Here is a 27156-nt window from a genome sequence, read left to right as displayed (position 1 = left end):
CTCCTACAGACTCCTCAGAGGTAGTCTCTGTCTGGCATGCAAAGCAATCTCAGATCCCACCCTGATGGGACTGTTGCATATCTGCAAGTCAAGCTCCACTCGAGTAACCCGCACGCGAGACCTCAACCTTGTCTGTGACATCAATAGGACTTGTTGACAGGACAGATTTGTGTCCCAGAGACTCCCCCTTTTGTGGAATAGATTCTCTCTCCATGTAAAGCAGAATACATCATTAAACCTTTTTAAGCGCAACCTGGATAACTGGATGGGGAACAGAAAAGAACCCCCTGGGATTCCATCTATGTCCCTGCTGGACAGTGGCATAGGGTGCTGACTTGTTGGAACATAGGATAAATTCTTGGCTAGGCTTGTAAGGGCCTCAGGGCCAATACCCTAGTAACTTCCTATGATCCTATGATCTGCAGTTATAGGACTGCATACACATCTGCTGATCTCACCAGATCCAAACATAGTGAAAATTTTAAAATATGAAGAGAACCAGTCTATGATGACTTCCCTGCTTTGTTTAACAGAAGCATATCAGTGTCACATGGGAATGGAAATCAAACAAGTAGATAAAAATCAAGCAGCAACTGAATGTTCGCAGAAACAAAAGAAAGAATATAAGGAGAAGGATCAGATGAGAAGGCGAGAAATGTGGAAAGGGCATAAATATAGTTGCAAGTACAGAAAACTTCTGGAGCAACATCACGTCACTCAGGATCTAATGGCAGAAAGGTTAAGATGTGAATTTAAACCAAAGGATGAAAGGTTAATATTGGCAGCCCAGGGTAGTGGACTATATACACATTGGTTTACAATGTCCATTGAACATGTAAGAGAAATAGACAAATGTAGGTTCTGTAAAACAGAACTGGAAACAGTTGCACATCTTGTTGCATGGTGTGATATGCTAACGGCAGAGGGCCTGTATACTGAAAGGCATAATAATGTGGCAAGACTGTTGCACTGGGGATTGTGCTAACATTACAATGCTGAAGTAGCTCGGAAGCACTGGAAACATGAACCACAAAGCATTATAGAAAATGATGAAATTTATATCACATGGGATTACGCATTATCAACAGTTAAAAAAATAGATGAAAGAAAACTAGATATATTAGTCCATGAAAAGAAAACAAAAGCAGCATTGATCATTGAAATTGCTACACCCAGTAATTACAGTATCTTACATACAGAGAGACACAAAATCATAAAATACCAGAATAAAAGGGCAATGTGCAGGAAGGATACCCAGACAGTGCCAATAGTAGTAGTAGGACCAATGGGTCTCATAAAAAAATAATATACAGTTGTATTTAGATATGATCCTGATACATGCAACTCTGAATGAATTGCAGAGGAGTCATTTCAGGGCAGACTGTGGGTGCTGCAAAGAGTACTTTTGCTAACATCAAAAACTGAAACAATCCTAATTTCACAAACTTTAACCACTTTAACTTAGGAATGGGTTCCATTCCTGTCATTGTATTAGAAACTCAAAAGACTTGAAGAACTTAAACTGACAAAGCAAAACTATAGGGCAAAATTGGGGACGTTCTGCAAAATCATGAACAGAAAATAGGCATGGTGGTGTTGCAGTGCCTTGCACTGTATGTATGTGTGTGTGTGTGTGTGTGTGTGTATGTGTGTGTGTGTGTGTGTGTGTGTGTGTGTGTGTGTGTGTGTGTGTGTGTGTGTGTGTGTGTGTGTGTGTGTTTGTTTCATTCATTTGATCACAATGAGACATCTAAGTTTCATTCAGGCAACACAGTGGCTCTAACTCCTGGTATTGTATGTATGCATGTGTGTGTGTGTGTGTGTGTGTGTGTGTGTGTGTGTGTGTGTGTGTGTGTGTGTGTGTGTGTGTGTGTGTGTGTGTGTGTGTGTGTGTGTACATGCTTGAGTGTGTGTTAACATTAAATGCTTGCATAACTTATATTTTGGATACAAAATATTTCCTCTAACAGCAATTAAACACACTACAGAAAGTTTGAAACAGTAGGTGAAGGAAATATTTTACATAAAAAATATAAAAAAGTATACAATAATAAAAAATGTCAAACAATTTAACAGATAGCCCATTCAATAAGTATAATAATATCCTCCAGGGTGGGCATTATCAGGGAAATGACACCCTTCAATGGGTGGTAAGGCCTTTTTCTTGTTGTGCCTCTAAGCAGGTGCTAATTCCCCAGTATTGTCACCTTGTTGGGCATTATTTAAATTTTCCAAAATATAACAAGTTATTTTGATTTACAGTTTTTTTTTCTTTTTTCTTTCTCTCTCTTTTTTTTCCAGAAAAGGCACATTTTTATATGTTTTAGTAGAGTATATGTAGTTCTATTCATTGACTGAGTCCCAAGCATTTCATGATATATTGTAAACTATTCCCAATGTCTTGAAATCATTTAATAATTAGTCCCATTAAGAGCCAAATGAGGGTGAGAAATAATATCTACTAGTCATGAATACGTACATGCATATCAAAAGGTTACATGCTGAAATGCATTTAACAAAAAGAAAATGATGAATTAACACTTAGGAGCGTTGTACTGCTGATCTAGAAATCATCATAGGAGTATACTATGTTCCCAAACTAAAGCCTAATCTGAAAAAATGCCCCAGAATGCTGATGATTAATTATATAATTCCTGATTTCATCCAGATTAAGTTATACCGTATTACCAGGTTTATAGACTGTCTTTTTTTTGTTTTCAAGGAAACTAACTGTCGTACAAGTTGGTCATGCTTCTTTTTGCTCCCCCATGCATGCTGACCATCAGTTTGCCCCCTAGAAGACTCTGATCATTTGTTGTTCCACACTGGAAATTCTGTAAATGCAAGGGTGGGCACCATCCAGAGTGGCGGACATACAATTAGCCATGAAAGTTGTTTGTGCTTTCAGCAGCATCCTGGCAATAAGGGTACTTCTGATATGGAATTAACCTTTCCCCCCCTGCATAGGGGACAAGTACCCTCATAGCTGCAGAAGCCACAATGCATTCTGTGTATGAATGCATGCCCCAGTGCACCCACAAATAAAGGCTACCTCATGCACTTCTTGGTGCACCGCATGTTCCCCCCAGCACTGTCTAGTCCTATGGCTACCCCTCCTCAAGGGACTATGAGATTGGCTGATCCCAGTCCACCCCTCTCACAGGACATGCATGTCCATCCTTTCCAAACCAGCTTCAACAGATGTCAGAAGTACTACTCGAACTGGGGACAACTCGGTCATAACCAGGGTTTCATCACTCTAAGCAACCGGTACTGGTGGTTGCACTGATTTTTGATTTTTAATTTTCAAGCATTTGGTCTTTTAGTCAAACCAGTTTCTGTTTTTTACACTTTCAGGTACAGGTATAAGTCTCTTGTGATCCAATGAACTTCTGGCAATCCGGAATAGGACTCATCCTTAGGGCTAAAGTAGTGTATGGCATATGCTTTAGAAACATTTAAAAAGACAGTGTATTTTCAAAGGAATATTTGACACAGGAACAGTTTTTAAGTGCAACAATATTAATGATTGAAAAGCAGCCAAGGATATACTGGAATTATAGCAAGATGTGTCTGAGTGTAGTGTTACAGGCTGTTTATCTCAGTTAAGAAAAAGGAATGTTGTAGGCCTGTCAAAATGACACTCGGATCTGGTTATGTTTCACTTTAACAAAATGACAGCAGGAATACCATAAATATGGGCCATAATGAGACCCTTTACTGAGGAAAACTAAGAAGAAGAAGAAAGTGAATGTCAAACAGGGGGTGCAGGATGGCAAACCTGATCCAGTATGCACAAAAGATGGTGGATACAGGACATGAAGGCAAGTCAAGACAAAAATGGAGACAGAAATCAGAACATGAACATAATGACTGGATGAGTTTAAAGTTCTGTAGTATGACGCAGACTTATAGGTTCATCTCAAAAAGTATCAGAGAGGAAACTTAACATGTAGCTGGATGCAGCAGCAGTAGCAGCTTTGTCAATTATTTCAAAGAAATAATATGAAGAATTATTCCAAAACTTACAATTATGTGACTTTACATTTTTGCTAAAAGACTTACAGAAGTAAAAGGTTACCAAAAGGAGCACAACTGCTGTGCTAGGATCATGTGAAAACAAAATACAGCAGTTGAATTAGTATGTATATGATGCAGTGAAATCAGCATTGTGTGATAGAGTACATAAAAGTGCTCAGGATGAATTGATATTCATAAGAACAATAATAAACGTACTAATGGTAGGGACTGTCATCCTAGATGGTGAAGATCAGGCAGAGAACGGCATCATAAAAAATAAACTTTTATTACAGATAAAAGGTTAAGCGCTTTCACCTACAAAACGTAGGCTTCATCAGAACACACAACTTCTACAATTGATTGTTTAAATACTTTAAGTTGGCGCCAAAATATCATCCTAAGCTCTCATTTAAAGAGATACTTGCCACAATTTACCTAAAAATACTGTATGTATGAATACAAAATATAATACATCAGTATGTCATTTGCTCAAGTATATTAAGCCATAAAAGAATTAAAAAAACAAGGAATAAAATGTACAATATTATAAAAAAATACATATATTTTACATATATTCCAAAATACTTTTCATAGATATAGAATCATTCAGTCCTGGTGGGGTGGTTGCATCTGTTAATATCTGCCAATAGCTTTCTCTGAAAGCTAATTTACTTTTAATATTACCACCTCTGGGGTTATGTTTTACCACCTCTAAAATATCAAATCTGAACTGATGTTCATTACCTTTGTTAATAATGTGTTTGGCCAAAGCATTTTTCTCATCTCTTGTCTTAATACTGTATATGTGTGCATATATCCTTTTTCTAAAATTTTGTTCCATTTTACCTATGTAGTAAGACGGACAACTTATGCATTTGGCCATATATACTAGGAATTTTGTGTTACAATTTCCCTTTTTTAAAAATATTCTGGTTCTATTATAATTCTTCAATTTTATCTCTGTATCCTCTAGAATGTATCTGTAACTTCAAAAAATTGCTACTACTATTCAAGTAGGTTAAAAAATTGTCCAACGTTGTTTGACTTCCTTCCCATAAGATATATATATCATCAAGGAAACGGGAATAATATTTTATTTGACTAACAAATTCACTCTTGAATATATAGTTCTCCTCCCAATTTAACATAACTAAGTTGGCGTATACGGGGGCACAAGCGGCCCCCATAGCCACGCCTCTAACCTGTTTGAAGATCTCTCCTTCATAATATATATAATTGTTCTCTAAAACTATGGACATTAGATCATAGACTAACTGGATTCTTGTCAAATTACTATGTCTGTGCATGCATTCGTAAAATGCCTCCAGTCCTTTTTCTTCAAATAAAATATTATTCCCGTTTCAATTTTTTGAAGTTTACATCAAATAGTAACAACACGGGAGTACCATATTTAGATACTATGGTGACTAGGAAAGATAATATTTTCTATTCCAAAATTCATCGGAAGGAAACATTCACAAATTCTTACATTGATTATGAAAGCTGTCATCCCACTAAAACAAAGAGAAATATTTACAAAGGTCAATGCATCAGAACATTGAGAATGACCTCTTCTTTACAGGAGTTGATGCAGGAAATACAATTTATCACCTCTCTATTTTCAGATAGAGGCTACAACAAAGATATGATGAACAATATTAATACAGAATTAATGCAAAGATGGGGAATAGTATAGTTCCATTATTAGGAATGAAATATATAGAAAAATCGGAGGTACATAAAGAAGGAAATGGGAAAAGAAATAACAATGCATATGGCAAAGCTTGTATTATAGAATATGGTCCCTATAGTAACCAAATGAAATATATTTTAAATAAATATTGGTATACTTTGTTAACTAATAATGAAATGATTGAGATTATAGGTAGAAAACCAATTTTTGTATACAAAAATGGGACAAAATTTAAAAAGTATATTAGAAAAAGGGAGAAAATAAGAAGAGACAGATAAAAACACACACACTAGGAGATGTGGTTTCTGCAATCAGTGCAGATACATTCTAGAGGATACAGAGATAAAATTGAAGAATTATAATAGAACCAGAATATTTTTAAAAAAGGGAAATTGTAACACAAAATTCCTAGTATATATGGCCAAATGCACAAGTTGTCCGTCTTACTACATAGGTAAAACGGAACAAAATTTTAGAAAAAGGCTATATGCACACATATACAGTATTAAGACAAGAGATGAGAAAAATGCTTTGGCCAAACACATTATTAACAAAGGTAATGAACATCAGTTCAGATTTGGTATTTTAGAGGTGGTAAAACATAACCCCAGAGGTGGTAATATTAAAAGTAAATTAGCTTTCAGAGAAAGCTATTGGCAGATATTAACAGATGCAACCACCCCACCAGGACTGAATGATTCTATATCTATGAAAAGTATTTTGGAATATATGTAAAATATATGTATTTTTTTATAATATTGTACATTTTATTCCTTGTTTTTTTAATTCTTTTATGGCTTAATATACTTGAGCAAATGACATACTGATGTATTATATTTTGTATTCATACATACAGTATTTTTAGGTAAATTGTGGCAAGTATCTCTTTAAATGAGAGCTTAGGATGATATTTTGGCGCCAACTTAAAGTATTTAAACAATCAATTGTAGAAGTTGTGTGTTCTGATGAAGCCTACGTTTTGTAGGTGAAAGCGCTTAACCTTTTATCTGTAATAAAAGTTTATTTTTTATGATGCCGTTCTCTGCCTGATATTTAAGGATTTAAGTCATCGAGTTTCACGGTTCAAAGGCATTTTAGCATTCCTTCAGATGCCGTTTGGTTTTGGGACAAGTCAGTACGCTATTTTTTCTTCTAGATGGTAAAGATAAAGGCTGGGATTCAGAAATGTTACCTACAATGGTAAGGCCTTTTCACTATTGGTGGTAAACATTTAAAATTTACAGACAGCACTCCTGAGGTGCTTACCTCAGAGAGGTGCAGCAGTGCAGTGCAGCGGCCTCTCTCGGACCTACCAAAAATGCTAATTATGCATTCTAGGAGAGCAGCATATGGTAATTATCTACATAAAAACAAATAAGTAATTGGGGCCCAAGTCAAGGAACTGAAACTAAATGTCAAAAATGCATTATTGTATCCCTGGGGAACTCATCTACCCCAGGAAACTACCATATTGACAATACACTTCTAAGAGTTGACCCAGTTGTTCAGAATTTGGGAACCTATGAGGATAGTGATCTAACTTTTGACCAATGTGTGTCCATTGTCCTAAGACATTCCTCTATTGTACAGCTTGTACAGGGATTGTGCCTAGATCTAGGGGTGTCATTGTCCTCCTTCAATTAGCCCTCATTAGGCCAGTCATTGAGCATAATGACCCCTTTGGCATGTATCTGTCCACACACATGCAGCAACTGGAATGTTCATAGAGATGTTTTACTCAAAGGATACATGGCCTGAACAACATGTCCTACATGGAGTGATTCCAAGCCCTGTCACTATTCTTGGTATCCTACAGACTGCTAGGAGTTGATCTGTGTCTAGCATACAAGGCATTCTTCAACCCAGCACTGATGGATTTATTGCACATCAGCAAGTCAAATGGCATTAGAAATACTTGGTCTAGGTATCCAAGTATCTTCTGCCAAGTCAACAGACTGCTTTGGAGGTACAGAATGCTACTGCTCTGGAACAGACTCCCCATCCACATAAAACAAAGCTCATCCTTGTCCATATTCAAGCGCAACTTGGATCTCTTGGTGGGAAACAGAACATTTACCCCCGAACTGTACTGTCTACTACTAATGGACAGAAGCAGCTCCAAAATGTTTTATCTCATGCATGGGTACCCTCAGATTATCTATGGTATGTTGTTGTTGTTCTTCTTCTTTTGGCTTTTCTCAGTTAAAGGTCGCCACAGCAGAACTCCAGTCCGCTAATGATTGGTAGTAGATTTTATGGTGCCAAGGTGCCAGCCCGATGCCCAACCTTCAATGAAAGCATGCTCATTCAAGCATGTCTTTTGAATGCCACTTGACAACGGGGAGGACATGCGCTCCAGCTGAGAATCGAATTGGAGAACTTATAATCCCAGCTATTATCATTACGGGTAATATATAATTATCGCCCATGGAATGGGTAAGGCCAAACTCTAACCAAGTGGACTAGGTTAATTTGAGCATAAAAAGGGAGACTGGTTAAGCTTAAAATGGACTGCAGTGGCAGCTAGCCTAGTACTTACCTATGAACCTAGGTGCACTTCTCCTGGAAATGCCTGTGATAAGGGCTTTAGGGAAGCAAAAGATTCAAAAACACTGCTTGACTATGTAAATCTTTACCATCAGCAGGGTAATTAACTCTGCCAAGAGCTGGCATTCACCCTTTCAAAGAGTGAGATCACATCAGAGGTAAGTGTGGATAGGTAGTATTAGGGTGGGTTTTGTGTGTGTGTGTGTGTGTGTGTGTGTGTGTGTGTGTGTGTGTGTGTGTGTGTGTGTGTGTGTGTGTGTGTGTGTGTGTGTGTGTGTGTGTGTGTGTGTGTGTGTGTGTGTGTGTGTGTGTGTGTGTGTGTGTGTGCATTTGTGATGGTCTGTGAGTATGGGGGGAGTCTGCATTACCTTGTAATTCTCATTAGACTAATAAACAGTGGAAATAATTAGAGAAGCACTAGACACTAGGAAAACTTTTTTTTTTTCATTTTAATAACCAGAAAGGTGATAGAACAACACTTTTTGCAGCACAAAAGATATACTGGGGAGGAACACTAGACACCAGGGATTATTTCTATATAATTACTCTAGGCCACTTAAAAATTTACTAGAGCAACAGGACTTGCATCCAGATGGATTTACTGAACAATAAGAAATATGGCACTCTAATGCTTGGTATTAATGACTGACTGTAAGGGTCTGTGCCATACAGGGGACATGAAGAAGACTGCTGGACAAAAGCAAGTGGGTTACACTAGACTACACCAGGGAGTCTTTATTAATTCTTACTCTAATCTACTTTAAAAGTTAATAAAGCAACAGGTCTTGCAACATGACAAAAGTTCTGAATAATAACATTAATGAACCTGTAGCGATGTGAGTTATGGGGATGGGGAAAAATAAGAGGCAACATCGAGGACGTTCTGTAAACTCAGGAACAGGTAAGAGGACATCAGTATGCCCCTGTGTGTGTGTGCCTACGTGTGTGTGTAAGTGTGTGTGTGGATGTTCATATGTGTATAGATGAATGAATGAGGGTAGATTCTTATGCTAACATGATGTATCATCTGCCAGTGGTCATTACAACAAGGGCAGCAGAATATGGCCTGTTTATTTATTTATTTTATTTTATTTTACATTTGTTTACCGGGAAAGTCTGACTGGACAACAAGTCCATTTTCAGCGGAGACCGGGGGAGAAAACCTCCAAGACTTATAGAGTATACAAAGCATTTCTAAAAATTACAGTATTATAAAGAGATTAAAACAGATTAATAATCCAAGATTGCAACTGAAAGGTCCATAAAATCATACAGATGTACAGATTGAACATATAGCTCTATATACAGTATTTACAGGATTAGACAATATATGCAAGTTTGAACTGAAAGATATGCTATAGAACTGGTTAGTGACAGTGTAGAAGAGTTAGTTGAACTGTCAGTTAGTTAGGGCACCACAGGGTGAGCTCAGAGTAAATTAGATAGGAACAAAGTCAGTTAGTTGGCTTGGCTTAGTCCAAGCATGCACATGCATTCTCTATTCAATACACAGTGATTCAGAAACATGCAAATTATTTCTCATTTGAGTTAATAGTTCTCTGAATCATTGGTTTCCATAAATATGCTAACAGACTTTTTTTGCCACAGCCTTACCATTCACAGCTAGACCTGCATCTGAATCCTGGCTTAAGTAAGTATTCAACAAATATAAGGAAACCAAAAAGAAATCAGTACAAAGATTCAATTAGAATTTAACTTGAAACTTACAGAGAGCAGGGCAATATATTTTTATTTAATACCAAATGTAAATGGTAAATTCATAATCTGAAAAATAAGCAAAAAGCACAACTTAGATTATAGTGCCAGTGCTGAAAAAATGAAAATCGGGAATATTTTTAGGTATGACAATTTCATTACTGTTATCACTGCAGCATTACTGAAAGATGTTGTCAATAAAAATCCCTGAGAGAAGGAAAAAAATTTCAGAAATTACTGAGGTACACATTTGCATAAATGGAAATAAAAGAGACTTCTAAGAAATTCCTAAAATTAGGACTTAGAAAGCATAAAGGATTGTTTCATCACAATAGACAATATCTGTCAATAAACAGTGGGCAAGTACTTCTTGAAATTTGCAATATTTAATGTTGAGAAAATGCTATTTTCTTGACAAAGGAGAATAATAAAGACTAACTAAATAAAGTATAGAATGTTCTGGGGAGGATGAAATAATGGACTTAAAGCAAGCAGAGATAAGTGGGACTGTTGAGAGGTAAAACTGCAGACTGTTGGCATGTAGCTGGCCAAAATGGACTACAAAGTCATAAGAGAAGGTAGAGGCTGAGCTATAGATATAAAGATCTGAAAATGTTTGGCAGCTGTGATCATATGTAGGTTTGCTAAACTTCTACCATACATTTCAAAAGAACTTTGCAACTTTGCTGCAACCAATACAGCTTCACTCAAGATAGACTTGAACAGAAATGAATGGAGGAGTGAAGGCATACTGTAAGGAGTTTGAAAAAATGATTTGCATTTAACATGGTGCTATTCCGGCTGATGTATCTGTGCCTTTTATATTGGGCTGTTGCTGGTTCTTCTGTGAAATTTATGCTGTATTTTTGCATAAAGTGCAGAATGATACAAAAGGACCCATAACATTTGCTATATGGTTACTAACTAAAGCTGAATTTGTTTATGCTCACAGAGATAAGAACGTTCTTGGCCTGATCTAGTAAGTAAAAACATTTTGCCAGTATATGGACAGAATAAGGTGTACTCTGGCTAAATATTCTCTGTCACTGCTAAACATTCATTCTTAAACCAAGAAAAAACTATTTATTTGGTGATGACAGACAGGTCATAGTACTAGTCAGTGTTCTTTGGCGTGAACTCATATCATACGAAATACAAAGAACTTTGCAACACAGCAGTCATCAATGTCCTGTGAATAGACTGCAAAATTAACAACCATGGATTAATGGATACGTACATACACAGTCTGATGTACACAAACTCATGAAAATGCTGCTATACCAAGATATTCAAGAAATGACCTAGTAATGCTATAATGAACAAATCAGTTTTTGAAGGGTGATGTATGGGCAATAACTTGTACATCCTGAACTTGCTGCTAGAAAAGAACAAGAAATCATACAGCATGACTTTAGAATAATAATCCTAGCCATGCTCAGTTTCAAAGTGCTAAATGTTGCATATAAAGGACTCCTGGGAACAGATGAAATTCATTTCTTTGCCCAAAGTTTCATGTGGAAGCCTGAAACATTCAGTAATTGAATGTTAACCCCAAAGCTGCAGTGGACATCAGATGTACCACTATAGCATTTTGCATCCCTGAGAATGGCAACACCACAGGTCACCTCAAGGACTTAGTGTACCTAATGAGACGATATGCACACAGAAAATGACCAGAAGCCATCTGCATGTACTTATTCAAGACCACAAAGAAAGAATTTGTCCAAACAACTCATTAGTGGCATTTGTGAGCAGGTCGGTTCAAGTCAAGAAATTTAAGACACATGTGAAGCAAAACAGCATTAAACTCTAATCTATAGTTATCCTACAAACCACAAGTGAAATGCATGGGAAATCTGTTAAAGAATTGCATAATACTGTTAAAGAGGTGAGCCTCTGTGGTAAGCCCTGCAACATGACATAAAAATTGTTCTTTTTGTTTATGATAATACCTTGCACACAACTACCAATTCAACACCAGTGACATTATTTTTAAACAGAAAAACTAAATTCCAGATGGGATATAGTGAAAGCAGATGTGCTAAGACAACCGCACTGTTAGGATATAAATTTAGGGAAACAAGACTTCTATTATATATCAGAAAGAGTTTACCAGAAACTACAAGACCAGCAGATGGCAAATGGGCCACATTGTTTCAGGAACTATGGTCCAAAGCTACCCTTTGTGATCTAAGAAATGGTACTTTGAGAAGACATATATGTCAGTTACAATTTTTTTTTCTCATGCAGATGGAGTACCTGACCTGTAGTATCAAATCCTAGATTGTCATCCTTGGAATATCGAATGACCTGAACAGTAACAGATGAAGGATGAATGACCAAAATCACGTTCCAAAATGATGAATGAGCTCTTTGCACCCAAGAAGGATGACAAATCAGATCACTGTGCATTGATGGATTGATGTTCAAAGCTGTAATATATTACTGCACAAGGGAGATGCAGATGTAACGTGCACTGACAACACTTCCAAGGGATTTACAAATTAGCATTTCTAGTCCTCTCTTATAACTTGAATATGTAAGCAGATTTTCCTCAAATGTTAAATCTCTGATGAAGAAGCATATATTTTCAGTTTCAAAATAGTACAAGGGTTGCAAATGTTACTAATGAAAGATATTACTGACAGTAGATAAGCACTGCTAAGCAGTATGGCAGTACTATTTGTAATGTGAGGAACAAAATCATACTTTTTAATAAAACATAAGCACTGAGATTCATGCGGTGCTGGTTCAGAGACAATAGCACACATTCCAGCTAAATTTACTGGCACCTGAGAAAGTAATTTGAAGAAATATATACCCTAAATGATAGGCTTTGCTATTGCAATTATGAGAGTGCACAATGGTTAAGGTCTTTATCTCACCGATACAAGGTACAGGGTTTCATTCAGATCTCTGATTATAGGGTTGTAATAGTCTGTAGACTGATAGCCTTGTATTTAGCTATGAACGTAATTGTCTGTCTTTTAGGATCAAGTACAATCTTTGCCTTAGCTGCAGAAGATGCATACTTTGCATTCAGTTTGTCTTCTTTGCATTTCTAACTGTGAATCACAATATTGTTTTGTTCATTTTTAACATATTTTTTTAAAAACATGCTTATAATCAGCCTGTGAATGTCAGCATCTTGCATGCATGGCTTAATGGTGCCTTTATATGTGTCATCATGCTGCATATTTAGTTCTTGCAGTTTTTTGTTACCTAACACAGTTCAGGACACAATTACATTCAGTAGACATACAGGAAAATAAAACTGTCAGTGTCCTCCTGCAATGGGAATACAGATGAGACCAAACAAGTGTGTTAGCAGATCACCCACAAATGTGTCCGGATCAGAAGTGGACATCGAAAGGTAAAACCATCATGAATGATATAAATAACATTTTAAATTTTTTAAAACACTAACATGTTGATTTTCACTGGATAACGCAGACATTTCCATACAGGTATGGACTTCAATTTTAGGCAAAAGCATTTTTACTGAATTCCATTTTGCAGCTTAGTACTTGAGCCTTAGTAAGGTAAAAATGTAAAAGGAGGGGATGCCGAAAATAGACTTTTAATGGCATATGTAGAATTTGCATATTGATATTAAATGAGTATAGGGATTCACTTCTGCTAAATGCAATTCTTTGGATTAAAGAAATATGAGCACCATGTTTTCCATATTCCCTCAGAAGAAGAAAAGCAAGTTCTTCATGTTTTGTGTGAAACCTAAATATATGTCTTTCCCCTGAATACTAATGAGTTATAATGATAATGATATTAGGCAGTAGTGGGAGTGGGATGCTTGTCTTCTATGCCCATGTGAGATAGTAATTTTGGAGAAAATCAGTGATCTTTCGTTCAGAATTTTGTGTGTTCTGGGTAGAATGGCAAAATATTTCACATGAGAGTGGGAGACCCCTGAATATGCCAGCCTAGTTATTTTACCTGGAAGATTAAAACATATGCAATACTGGTAGTTTGCCACTTGTAATCTAATAGTCCTTACTATGAATGCATATTAGGGTAAATATATAGTCCATTTTGGCACTTAACTGTTTTTGTAGTTCTCACAGCTACTATTGGTCAGTTTTTTCTTTACCTATTAATAGATTGAGAATACAAATCATCCTTCAAAATTCCGGAAATTATTATAAAATCTTAAATGATAGGTTTAAAACTCAAGAAATGAAGAAGCAGTTATAGATTTTAAAGGGCAAAATCAATTAAAACATCAGAAAAGGGTATAAATAGTTTATTCAAACCAATAATTACAACAGAAGTGACAAATAAAATAAAGGAATTAAAATCAAAATCAAAGCTCCATGTATATATTATATTCTTCAGGACTTTTGTGACATTTCCCTAAAAATAACCTAATTGCTTCTTAAGCAATTCACACATATACAAACAAATAATCAAAATCTATCCCTCATGGAATTATTCAATAATAACAACATGCAATTATTGCAAATGTATTTATGAATTAAAAAATCAGACAAAGGACATAACTTAAAAAAAGGTCTCCAACACAGGATGGTTAAGTAATGATTTGTCAAAGAAGTGAGCATGTGAATTTCAGAAAGAAATTATTTTTAGGATAGACATTCAAGTAAATATCAGGAGCAAAGGAAAAGAGGAATAATAATAGAGATTATGAGAGACTCCCAACAGTGATATAAGAAGGGGAAGAAGTAACAATGACAGATTTGTAGTAGTATGGAGTTATTGGCAGGGGTGGAAGATTGCACTATTGCAGTTAATTTATATCCCACCTAAAACTATTATCCTGGAGCTTAGGAGAAGTTCGGGAGAAATAAACTTTTAGCGGTGAGTATTATTTATGAGTGGGAACTAGAACTTAATTTGCAATAGTGAGGATGTGTCAGGGCAACCTGGAAGAGAAAATATTACAAATCAAGGTAGATTTCTGAAGAAAAATATGAGAATACTTTGTATAGAAGATATGAATTCAGTAGCAGAATAGAATTTACACATTTCACAAGATACAATAACTGGACTAGACCAAATCAAATATTTCTCACAAATGTATGTGTATTTAACTAAAAGCTTTGAGACTCATCCAATATCTATATTAGATAATTCACTAATAAACATAAGCTAAAGATGTAGGGGAATGAAAATATGAGGCACCGATGTAGACAAAGATGTTTTCATTCTTTGTGCTTTCCTACTTATCTGTTTAAAAAAGATGAATTTAAGAAAAAGGGTAGTGGATATGCTTGAGGAGCTATTATAGAAGGCAAGAATTATTTTAGAAGACATAGATAGTGAGTGTGAAAAAGTGAAAATGAAATTTAAAAATATGGTTCAAATATGAAAGAAAGGGGTATGGAAAAGGAGCAAAGAAATTATTTAGAGGGCTGAAAGTGTAAGGTACTACAGAAGAAGAGGAATCTCACTGAACAGAACATGCACAGATATATAGTACTAAAAGCAAAATAAGGAAGAATTTGAACAATGAGCATGAGTTTAGCAAGGTTGCTGTAAATAACTATTTTTTATAACAGAGGGAAGCAGATTGTAAAAAAACACTTATGTTGGTGAGTATTCATGCAGAAAAAACATTCACTAGCCTCTACTGGATCTTCATGAATGGTCATTGTTAGCATTCGCATTCCCTAATAAAAATAGCGACAGTAAGGAAGATGCATTAAACGTCAGAAGTAAGAATTAATACAGGAAGCTCCCTCTCTGACAAGCTGTGTTTGAACAGAAGAACAATCCAGGTCTTTCCCTTTTGTTATTTACTTTATATTTAAAGAGTATAAAATAAGAGAAGATGAAATAAATACTATAGTGGTAAACTATGTATCACATATGGACTGGTTCTGTTATATCCATGCTTAAGGAGACATGATAAGGTGAATGATTTAGGTGTATGGATTAGAAAATAATTATGTTATGTTAGATAAAGATATGTGGTAAGTGACTAAACAAAAGATAATACAAAAATTGAGAAATTAGAAACTTGATTTTGTATGTATATATATATATATATATATATATATATATATATATATATATATATATATATATATAAATATATAGCTAGCAAGATGTACACAGTGAAAATGTTTTTAGTCCCTTTAGTCTTAACAAGTCAGATATATTTTTATCAACCAGAGGAGAAATTGTGGATGGCAACTTATAAAGATTTGAAATAACATATTAGGAAGGCAAAGAGGGCAAGATTTAAGTGGGGTACATTGATCTTCCCAATAGATGAAGATAGTTTAAGGTTATCCAATTAGAATGAATATTTTAAAGCTATGCCGTTAAGGCTCATACACATTACTCAAGAAGAAGGTTATAAATCAAAGTGAAAAAATATAGCAAAATAAGGTGAAATTGAAAAGAGAAAGGCAGGCTGGGATTCTGGATGCAAGTCTTTAAGGAGAATAATAGCAACTATATGGAATATTATATTCATAAAGTAGCAGCAAGTATTGTAAGAACTAAAACAGAGTGGGGATGACAGAAATGAGACTATACCAACAGGGATATCTGCAAATAGAAGTATAGAAACAGGCAAGAAGGGAACTGAGTTTACTGAAGGGCGTTAGAAAAGAAACCAAGGTACTGAGGACAAATAACTTGAGAGGGAAAGGTCATAGAGTAGGATGAGGCTAAGCAGTTGTTTGGACTGCAGGTAAGAGACTGCCTTCTCTATCAAGGACTGATATCAGAGTATAGGCAAAGAGAAAGGATAAGAATGTGCAAAGTAAAAATATTGCATAACTATAAGAATCAGAGGAAAAAAGAGAGTGGAAAATTAAATTATGAAGGAACAATGGCAATAAATCAGTGATGCTCCCATGTATACAAGAAAAACCCAGAAGGTTTAGAATTGCTTGCATGAAAGTATTTGCACACATATTTCATACCCCAAGTAGATTTCAGAGAATTTTTCATCGGGTAGATAGCAGATGCTAGATGCATGATGTGAAGATAGAGGAGATTGAGTGCATATTATCTAGGAATGTAATGAATTAGTAGTTTTTTTAAAAATTCCCTACACAGTACTTTGACAGAAATTTTGGGGAAACTTAGAAAATGATTCTTTTGAATGGGGATATAGGACCTAAATCACCTGGACATAGGGAAGTTTGACTAAGTATAATTCTATTGGCTACTAAAAAACAATTACTAGAAAATGGAAAACAAAATCCATACCAAACGTAATGGAAGTTTTGAAAATTGTAAAGAAGATGTTTGAACTGCCAGTGAAATCTTTAAGAAAGGGAAGGAGCAAATTTCATAGAAATAAATGTAATTTGTAAGAACAATGCATGCAGAATAAAGCTTAGGAAGAGGCATGCAGTATAAGAGAAGTTGGAGTAGAGTCATTTATATAATTTTGGAATGACTGAAAATTGTTAAAATGAAAGCATGTATGTATACTGCATGATAATAATAACAGACATTGATATTATAGTTTGTTTTCTTTTCTACTGATGCATATGGACTCATGCTGGACTTTAAAATCTGATCATTTAACTGCATCATTAACATCTAGCAATATTTTTGAAAACTTCCCGAAATAAAGCAAGAACTGAAAATTACTATAACGTGGTAGAAAAGATCAACAAATAAATAACTAATAATATATTTTTTTCTGTAAGCAGGTCATGTTACAGATTTGTAGGGAGAGATGTGTACTTCTAACCTTCATTGTCATTTGTATTTGTCTGTAAACATATAGGAATTATCACTCATCTTAACCTCAGTAATAGCTGCAATATGTTCTAATCACTGAAACATGGACTTAAACACTATCCTTATAGCTCTCTTCACAACAAAATCCCATGTTCTACTCAATGAATACAAGCTCAGATTCTAGTGTACCGTCTTTATAGACCAATAAATTGGTAAGGGCTCACATTTCTTCAACAGCAAAGCGTTAAGTGATTCTTTGTAACCCTTGTTTCTTTCCATGCTCTACTGTACTAGTTGGAAGACTACCTCCAAGGCTGTAGACTACAAAGATAACTTTTGGATTCTTGTTTAGTGGTGAATTAAGTGGTCCTCAGGTACCTTGACAATGGAAAAGAGATATACAAGGGGTTAATAAGGACAAAATAAGTGGTTAAAATGTTAAATAAAGGTATTGACTGGAAAAGCTGATCATTCTTTTTTGCTTCATATAACTCTTATGACAAGTGTGTAATGACTACAATGACTGACTTTTAAAGGTCAAGCACTTCCTGTTTTTAAAATCAAACTTATTACCGATTGCATGCTGGAGTCATGGACTGATTTTAAAGCTGAATACGCCTGCTGTTTTCGTAGTAAGTAAATACACATTATGTTTCATTCACTAGACAACTAGAACAAGGCTGCTGTCTTCGCTCCCTCTACATAGATTTCAGAAGGGATCTAAACTGGAAGTGGATTCATGAACCCAAGGGATATAAGGCCAACTTCTGTGCAGGGAGTTGCCCGTATCTGTGGAGTGCTGACACTCAGTACAATATGGTAAGTGATCTTGTCTGTATAATTATGACGTGTAACATGTTATGCAAAGTAACTACCATGAGTTAGAAAATATTTATCAGTGTGTTCTTCTGAACAAAAGGAGTTTATTTTAGCAATGTAGCTGAAACAATCCTACACCAGATAACAGTACATAACTTCCAGCAGAGCATTTTAATTTGTTAATTTGATTATTTGATAGGAGAATATAATTTAAGACAGAATATAGATGAGGAATCAATGTAATAGTGCTACTTTGCTAGAAGAAATATAAGAAAAAACTGTGCCATGGAGTGGAAAAAATGTGATCTGTTGGAACTGCAGAAATAAGTTTGCATAGAGGGGCTTAATTCATTACTGAAACTTATAAAAAATTATGCTGTGCCAGCTAAAGATAGGTTGCGCTATGACTTTTTAAAACAATTAAAGATGACAGGGTAGTATTTGTAAATGGGTTAATGAATGGTTTCAAATAAGGTTTTAAAGAAAAGAAAATATGCAAGTCTTCAAAGAATTATTAATAGTTAAAGAGATGGTTGGTTCAACCATATGATGAGGTCGGGAGGGAAAGTAGTGACTTGTTGCATATCTAAGGCTTTTGCCTCCATGGAACATGTATTGTTATGGAAAATATTAGAAGAGCATAGATGTGAATAAAAACTGTTAAAAGTTTGCCAGTCTACATATGAGATTATTAGTTTAATTTCAATAGCAAATGAGTAGCTGGGTAAAGAAATAAAAAAATGAATAGGAGAATAAAACAGGGTAATCTGATGCGCAGAGTATTATTGGCTTTATTAATGAATGAGCTAGTAAGGGAAAGATAGAAAGAGTTCAGTAGAGGAGGCTAGATGAGAAATCGAATGTGATAAGATAATTGGTAGTTTTATCTCCTGCTACCCGATAATCACTGAGATTTCCATTATTCATTAGTCCCCTTCACCCTGCTGATAACAGCTGATATTTTGAAATGTAATACATGCAGTTATCAAGGTTTTTCACTAATGAACCTCAACACTGTCTTGTACATGCTGACTTATAACACTTCAGGGGATGGGCATGCAGTAATGAAAATCTTGCAAACTGAACTGCCCTTCACATTCACAAATGTCATAATCCATCAGACTAGCTCAACCATCCCACCAGGACTTATGCTTTTAGTTCTCATGTTCTCAGTAACAGACATTGTACCTGCACATAAGGCATGCTTTCCGAGCACACACAAACCCATCTTCCCCATCCTTGGTTGAGAATATCTGTCCTCCCTGGTGCTATCACAAGCACAGGCAGAAACCATCAACAGTGTTTAATTATGCACACAATATGTTTTTGATAGCTAAGGTGTTAGGTAGAATGAAAAATGTAGCATTTATCTGGAAGGTATTATGAAACAGGTAGGACTGAAGTTGAATGAAGAAAAAAGCATAGTATTTGGGGACTTAGTGCAGGGTATTTAATAAATGTAGATTTAAGGTATTAGGAGAGTTGTTTGAATAATAGAAAATAATTATGCAGCGATAGGGAAGTTTGAATGAATTCAAAACATGAAGTTGTTTGTAATGAGATTTTAGAAAAAGGTAAAATTAATCAGTTCACTTTGAGTGGGTATAATAGTTCCCAGATTTGTTAGGTGTGGAGTTTTTACTAAAACTTTCCACTGGTATGTATTTCCAAATTGAACTCCATAAAAATGAGTATTTTGTACAATATAGAGAATAAAGGAGGACTTAATATATTAAATCCATTTTTAACTTCTGCTTCATTTATTTTATGAATTGTAGATGTTCTTCGTGTTTCACTGTTGCACTCAGTTTGAGTTATCTGCCTGCAGGTAGCCCTCAGCAGGCCTGAATACCAGAGTCTTGGGATTTCTGCGTCAGATGCTGTCGCTTCTTCCATGACGTCAGGTCATCAGGGGTATAAAACATGTAGCCAATGCCATTACATCAGTCTTTCTTGCTGTGCAGTGCCCGAAGCAGAAGCAGTTTGCAAGTGCCCGTCGGCCAACTCCTGAAACTTTTGTTATTTGAGTTTCAGACCTGAAATCTTCTAAAAGATAAGTACCCCATTGAGGATCCTTTTTTCTTGCTCTAAGCAATGTCAGAAAAAATTAATAATTGTCTTGCCTGTGGAAAGCAAATACCTCACAGAGATTTTCATTCTTACTGCGTCACCTGTTTAGGCCCAGACCACGACGTCCCTTGCTGTCGGTTTTGTGCCTTGCTGAACACCCAAACTATTCGTCGGGCTATTTTTCTAGCTAAATTCTTTCGCTCTCCATCTCCATACTCCGAAATGTCTTCGGTAAGCCATTCGACTACCAATCTTCTGAAAAAATGAAAGGATAAACACAGAGACAGACCACATAGTTCCAAGGCTGCCGACAATGGTACCATCCACCGGTACTCAATGAGGTTCTTTCACAGCCCCTGATACCCACTTTTACAGATTTGCAGGCCTCTACTGAGGCCCATTCAGAGTCAGGTATGCAGCGAGATGCTTCTTTGACTATGGAACCTGCGGATGTCTCTACCTTGGACGGGTCCAGAGCCGCTGTGCAGGCACCAGCTTCTGAGGGTGTTTACAGGCCTTCTGATCTTCATATTAAACCAACGACTTCCTTTCAAACCAAAAATACTGAATTTCTCAGGCCTAAAGTTCGCACTACGCCTAGGAAACTGACAACCAAAGCACATTCTAAGGCCCACATGCCACAAAAACAAATGATTAGAATGGCTGAGGACCTCATTACTTTAATTAGGGGAAGTCAGCCTTCCCCTTCAAAAAGGCCCAGAACTGATTTTCCTTCTGATACTTCTGATCAAGAATCTGATTACTCTGATCCTTCTGATTTCCAAGATATACCCTTATCTACCTATGATGATTCTGGTGCAGAGGATTCCATTCCCTCTGCTTCCCCTCCAGAGCATTTTTCTCTTAGTGAAACCCTGCACACCCTTAGAGAACATTTCCACTGGGAGAGCCAGGACTAATCCCAGTCCAAAAAGAGACTCAGGGAATTTTTAAGCTTGGCTCAGCACAGGCCTCTAGCTATCCCTCCTGTTCTGGAAACTGTAGTTGATGTCTTCCGGGAATCCAGCCTTAACCCTGATACCTTGCCACCAACTCCCAGGAAACCTGACAGGTACTACAGAGTGCCTGACTCCCACAAATTCCTTTTTAGGAATCCTACTGCAGATCCAGAGACCATTTCCCAGGGACCTAAAGGCATTAAGGCTACAACTGCCAAAATTCCTACCCCTTCAGACAGGGATTCCAGGGCATTAGATAGATGGGGAAAAAAGGTATACACTTCTGCTACACTTGCTATTAAGGCTTTAAATTGCCAGTTTCATATGTTAAAGTATCAGCAGCATAGTATGGAGCTAATTAAACAAAAAATGTTGTTGATTCCTGATTGTGCAGAACACAAAAGAGTTACAAGAGTTAATGCATTCTGCTAACCAAGTTGGTAAACATACTTTGCAATGTGGGTTTGATGCTTTAGAAGCTTCTTGCAGGCCTGCTGTCACTGGGTCTGTTCTTAGTAGACATGCTTGGCTTAAGGAACAAAACTTGCCAGATCATGTCAAAGCAAAATTACTGGATGCACCATTAAATCAAGAGCGTCTATTTGGTAATAAAGCAGGAGAAGTCCTCAAAAGAATGGAGGAGAAAGCTAAATCTATGCAAACTGTTAAGGATTTCTTACAAGTACAGCCACCTAGATTCAGTAGGCATTGGCCTTCAAAAAACTGGTATTTTCCAGTCTCTTCCAGGCCTTCTCAGTCTAAACCCAGGGGCAGCAGACCACCAAAACTTCAGTCTCAGGCTATGCACAGATCTAAGCAATGGAGTGCTCCCATGTTCAAAACAGGGAGTAGTAAGCCTCCATCCTTTGGTAAAATTGCACAATGACTTATCCTTAACTCTTTTAGGAGGAAAACTTGCACTGCATGCCAAAAACTGGCAATACATTACCCAAGACAAATGGGTCTTAAACATTGTTTCCCAGGGATACAGATTCCAATTCCACTCACTCCCATCCATAAGTGGATGGCCAGACCTACCACCAAACCAGTGGGTAGACACCCAAAAGCAAGTACTTTCTCTTCTCAGTATCAAGGCTATTCAACCTGTCCCAGCAGAACAAAGAGGACAAGGTTTTTACTCCAGAATGTTTCTGGTCCCCAAAAAAGAAAACTCCTATCCTGGATCTGTCTATTCTCAACACCTTTTTGGTGGTTCCAAAATCCAAAATCTTAACTCTCCAACAGCTGCTTCCTATGCTAGCAAAGGACTCCTGGCTAGCAACCCTAGATTTAAAAGAAGCTTATCTGCACACTCCCATAAGGGAATCTTGCAGAAAATACCTACACTTCAGAGCAGGCTCTATGCACTATCAGTTCTCTGCACTTCCCTTTGGCTTATCTGCTGTGTCCAGAGTATTCGCAAAGTGCCTTGCTCCAACCATTGCATATTGCAGGCAGAGAGGAATTCAAATTTGCCCATACTTGGATGATTGTCTGACTCAGGCGGACAGTCAGAAATTGCTACTTCAGCGCCTGGCATTTGTAAAGAGACTTCTCACTTCACTGGGGTACACCATCAACAAAAAGAAATCACAACTGGTACCCAGCCAACAGTCTATATTCCTGGGAGCACGCTTGAACACAACTTCCCAGATGGCATTCCTCACTCCAGAGAAACAAATTTATTTGACAAACTATTTCAATCTACTGGCCACCAAAACCCAGCTATCTGCAAGAAAAATACTACAAGCCCTAGGGTTCATGGCCTCTTGCATTCTACTAATTCCATATGCAAGACTGCATATGAGGAAACTTCAATGGTACCTAAAAAGTCTCTGGTGTCAACATTCTCAGGGCCTGGAAACAATGATTCCTATCATTCCTTGCCCAAGGACAGAGTTCCTTTGGTGGGCAGAGGTCTGCAACCACAACAAGGGACTCCCTTTCATTCTACACCCTGCTGCCCAAACCCTAACAACAGATGCATCAGACTATGCATGGGGGGGGGGGGTTCACATGGCAGAGCAGTGCATTCATGGCAAATGGAACCCAATGCAAATGCACCTGCATATCAATCAAAAAGAAATGTTAGCTGTGCAGAATGCTCTGACAGCCTTCAAGGGCCTTATTCTTCTAGGACAACTATTGGTAAAGACAGACAACACCACAGTTATGTGGTACATAAACAAGCAGGGGGGAACCCATTCCTACCCACTCTGCAGACTAGCAATGGCTCTGTAGAACACAGCCTTGAGCAACCAAGTGCACTTACAGGCTCAATTCCTGCCAGGCAAACTAAATTCACTGGCAGATGACTTAAGCAGAAATCTCATGGATCCACACAAGTGAAAAACGGAACCCAAAATATTCAAGATTTTGAGGAACAGGTGGGGGTCACCAGAGGTGGACCTTTTTGCTTCCCCTCAGAACTATCAATTGAGCAAATATTGCACCAGAACTCCCCACAGCCAAGCTTGGAAAGTGGATGCCCTGTCCTTCACCTGGGAAAGCCTCTCAGTCTATGCCTTTCCCCCTCTGCAGTTCCTCTCAAAGGTTCTACTAAAAGTCAAACAGGACAAGCCAAGGACAATCCTGATTGTGCCAGACTGGCCACGCCAGCACTGGTACCCTCTTTTGCACAGTATGACAGTGCTACAACCATGGCACCTGCCTCAGATTCCTTCCCTGCTGCCCCAGCAGGCAGGCCAGATTCTCCACCCTCAGCTACAGACCCTGAACCTTGTAGCCTGGCTAATCCCCTGAATTCCACACCAGCAAACCTCAGTAAGCAGGTGCTGGATGTCATTCTTGAGGCAAGGAGGCCTAGAAAATCCTATTTGGAAAAATGGAAAAGATACTATTCCTGGAGCCAGTCTCAGGGAATGGGCACAACTGTGCCCAGATTACCTCATATACTAGATTACTTAACAGAAATGCTCCACAAAGGCCTATCCTTCTCTTCAATTAAGATCCATGCCTCTGTCATATCAGCTCAATATAATACTGAGTCATCCCTCTTCTCTCATCCTCTGGTAAAACAGTTCCTGAGAGGAGCCAAAAATGTAAGACCCCCCCCCCCCCCAGGAGAGCTCCCACTCCAGCCTGGGACCTTAACTTTGTATTAGAAAAGCTCACACTTCCACACTTTGAACCTGTAGCCACAGCAGAGTTAAAATTCCTCTCATGTTAAACAGCTTTACTTCTAGACATCACTTCAGCAAGAAGAGTGTCTGAATTGCAGGCCCTTATGACAGTGGAACCCTTCATTATCTTCCATGCAGACAGGGTTTCCCTCAGGACTAACCCATCCTTTATGCCCAAGGTGGTGTCTAGTGTGGCTTTAAACCAGTCCATTCATTTTCCAACCTTTTTTCCTAATCCTCAAAATAAAAGGGAAAGATCCTGCATTCCCTGGACATGCACAGGCAACTTAGGTTCTATCCGGACAGGACTCAACTTCTCAGAAAATCTGATCAGCTGCTAGTCAGCTTTGCTGCAGGGGCAGAGGGCAAGGCCATTTCAAAGCAAATCATTTCTAAATGGATAGCACACTGCATCCATTTCTGCTACAAGCACCATGGGAAACCCACCCCACAGGGGATCAGAACTCATTCCACTAGGGCTACATCTACCTCTACAGCATTTCTCAGGGGAGTCCCTACCAGGGACATCCTGGAAGCTGCAACCTGGAGGTCTGTACACACTTTCACCAAGCACTACCACTTGCCTATATTTTCTAAATCCAGAGCTGGATTTGCCACAGCAGTCTTACAGGGCCTGATTGCCAGCCCTGATGCTTCATGACTACCTCCACCCTTCCTTAGCTTTGGGAATCAACCCAAATGTGATGACTGCAACAATGAAACACGAAGAACATAGTACAGTTGTGTACACTTACCATAAATGTAGATGTTCGAGTGTATTCACTGTTGCAGTCCTGGTTACCCTCCCTCCAGCCCCCCCGACTTCTCTTGATTTCTTTCCTGTCCTTTTTGTCTGGCATATCTTATGTCATTGGTATTTGTTTTTTGCTGGGGGTATTACATACCATGTAATTGCTTCCTATTTGGGGGGCACCTGACATCTGGGGCAAGAAAAACTGATGTAATGGCATCAGCTGCATGTTTTATACCCCTAACAACCTGACGTCATGGAAAAAGCGACAGCATCTGACACAGAAATTCCAAGACTCTGGTATTCAAGCCAGCTGAGGGCTACCTGCAGGCAGATAACCCAAATGTGATGACTGCAACAGTGAATACACTCGAACATCTACATTTATGGTAAGTGTACACAACTGTACTTTTGTTGTGTATAGCAAGGAAGCTGTTTTAACAAAGGTTATGTTGGGGTAGTAGGGGAAAAGCAACAAATAATTTATGAAAGTAAAAAGGAAAGAAAAAAGAATGCTGATCAAATAAAATAAAAATTGTGGAAGGTGGATATTTGAAAGACAAGAATAAAATAATACTAAGAATTATGTGATAAATGTATGGATAAACTTGAGAAAATAGACAAACAGGCTTTAGGAAGACAGAATGAACGATAACAAACATTCTTTTGAAAATTATCTCTAGGTAAACTCCCGGTAAAATCTGAAATGAAATGCAAATAGATAATAAAGAACTGATATAACAGAGTTGAATGTAAAGTTGTAAAAGACATGATATCTGTATGTATATATATATATACATAAATGGATCTTCTTTTACTTACCGAAATCCCACTTTGTCGAACTTTATAACGAGACAAACTTGCCAAAGATGTAGTTTCATGAACACCTGGATCACTGTAAAATAACTCTGGGAAAAAAAAACTACTTGTCCAGCAACACTTCAACAACAAACTGAAGCAAATCAAACCCACCCAAGTGGGGCTGCAGCCCCCACACCCCCCAACTAAATATACCAACTCCAAGATCACACTATAGTGAAAACAAAGGGCAAAGTTCACCATGGTGGCTAAGTGGTTCATTTCCTGGAGTTATTTTACAGTGATCCTGGTGTTCGTGAAACTACATCTTCAGCAACTTCATCTCGTCATTATGAAGTTCGACAAAGTGGGATTTCTGTAAGCAGAAGTAGATCCATATATATATATATATATATATATATATATATGTGTGTGTGTGTGTGTGTGTGTGTGTGTGTGTGCATACATATACATAAATGTTCACACAGTTTAAGAGTGAAAAGATGCTGAGAAAAATGGTTAACTTTAGTAACTCAAATACCAGTCATTTAATTCATAATTTAATTCATATTAACTTCCTGCATCTGCCTTAGGACATATTCTACTTACAAGCATCAACAAGTTAATAACAAAGAAATCAGCAGTAGGAACCAGCCTGATCTTTAAATATACTGCCTCAATGTTCACACAAACTCTGAAAAATTATATTTAGCAACAGATTTTATGTATCTAAGTCTACTGCACTCAACCCCAAATAGATGAGCATTCAGCTGGGAGGGAATGAGACTCGCGCAGCAGAATACCAAGCACAGAATAGAAAAAGTGGAATACATGATGAAATGTTTCAGTTTAGGAAATTCAGAAGTGAGGCTAGATGGATTAAATATGAATTTTAAGAAATTCTGAGCAAAGGGGAAGAAGAACAATAAAATTGCAATAACCTTCTTGGGAACT

The 27156-nt window shown here is 37.3% G+C and overlaps 1 protein-coding gene across 1 annotated transcript in view; it reads left to right on the top strand.

Annotated features, from left to right (window-relative positions):
* The window catches only part of LOC122805523 (transforming growth factor beta-2 proprotein-like), a 239398-nt gene that overhangs the window by 195285 nt on the left and 16957 nt on the right, over positions 1-27156 (top strand). Inside the window, exon 6 of the mRNA XM_044075725.1 lies at positions 18328-18481. Coding sequence (XP_043931660.1) covers positions 18328-18481 — 154 coding nt within the window. The remainder of the gene's footprint in view (positions 1-18327; positions 18482-27156) is intronic.

Source organism: Protopterus annectens, chromosome 6.part1 (genome assembly GCF_019279795.1).
Source record: "Protopterus annectens isolate FY-2018-M chromosome 6.part1, PAN1.0, whole genome shotgun sequence".
Lineage (NCBI taxonomy): Eukaryota > Metazoa > Chordata > Ceratodontiformes > Protopteridae > Protopterus > Protopterus annectens.
Note: the sequence above shows the minus strand (reverse complement) of the source record. Positions and strands in the feature narration are given on the sequence as shown.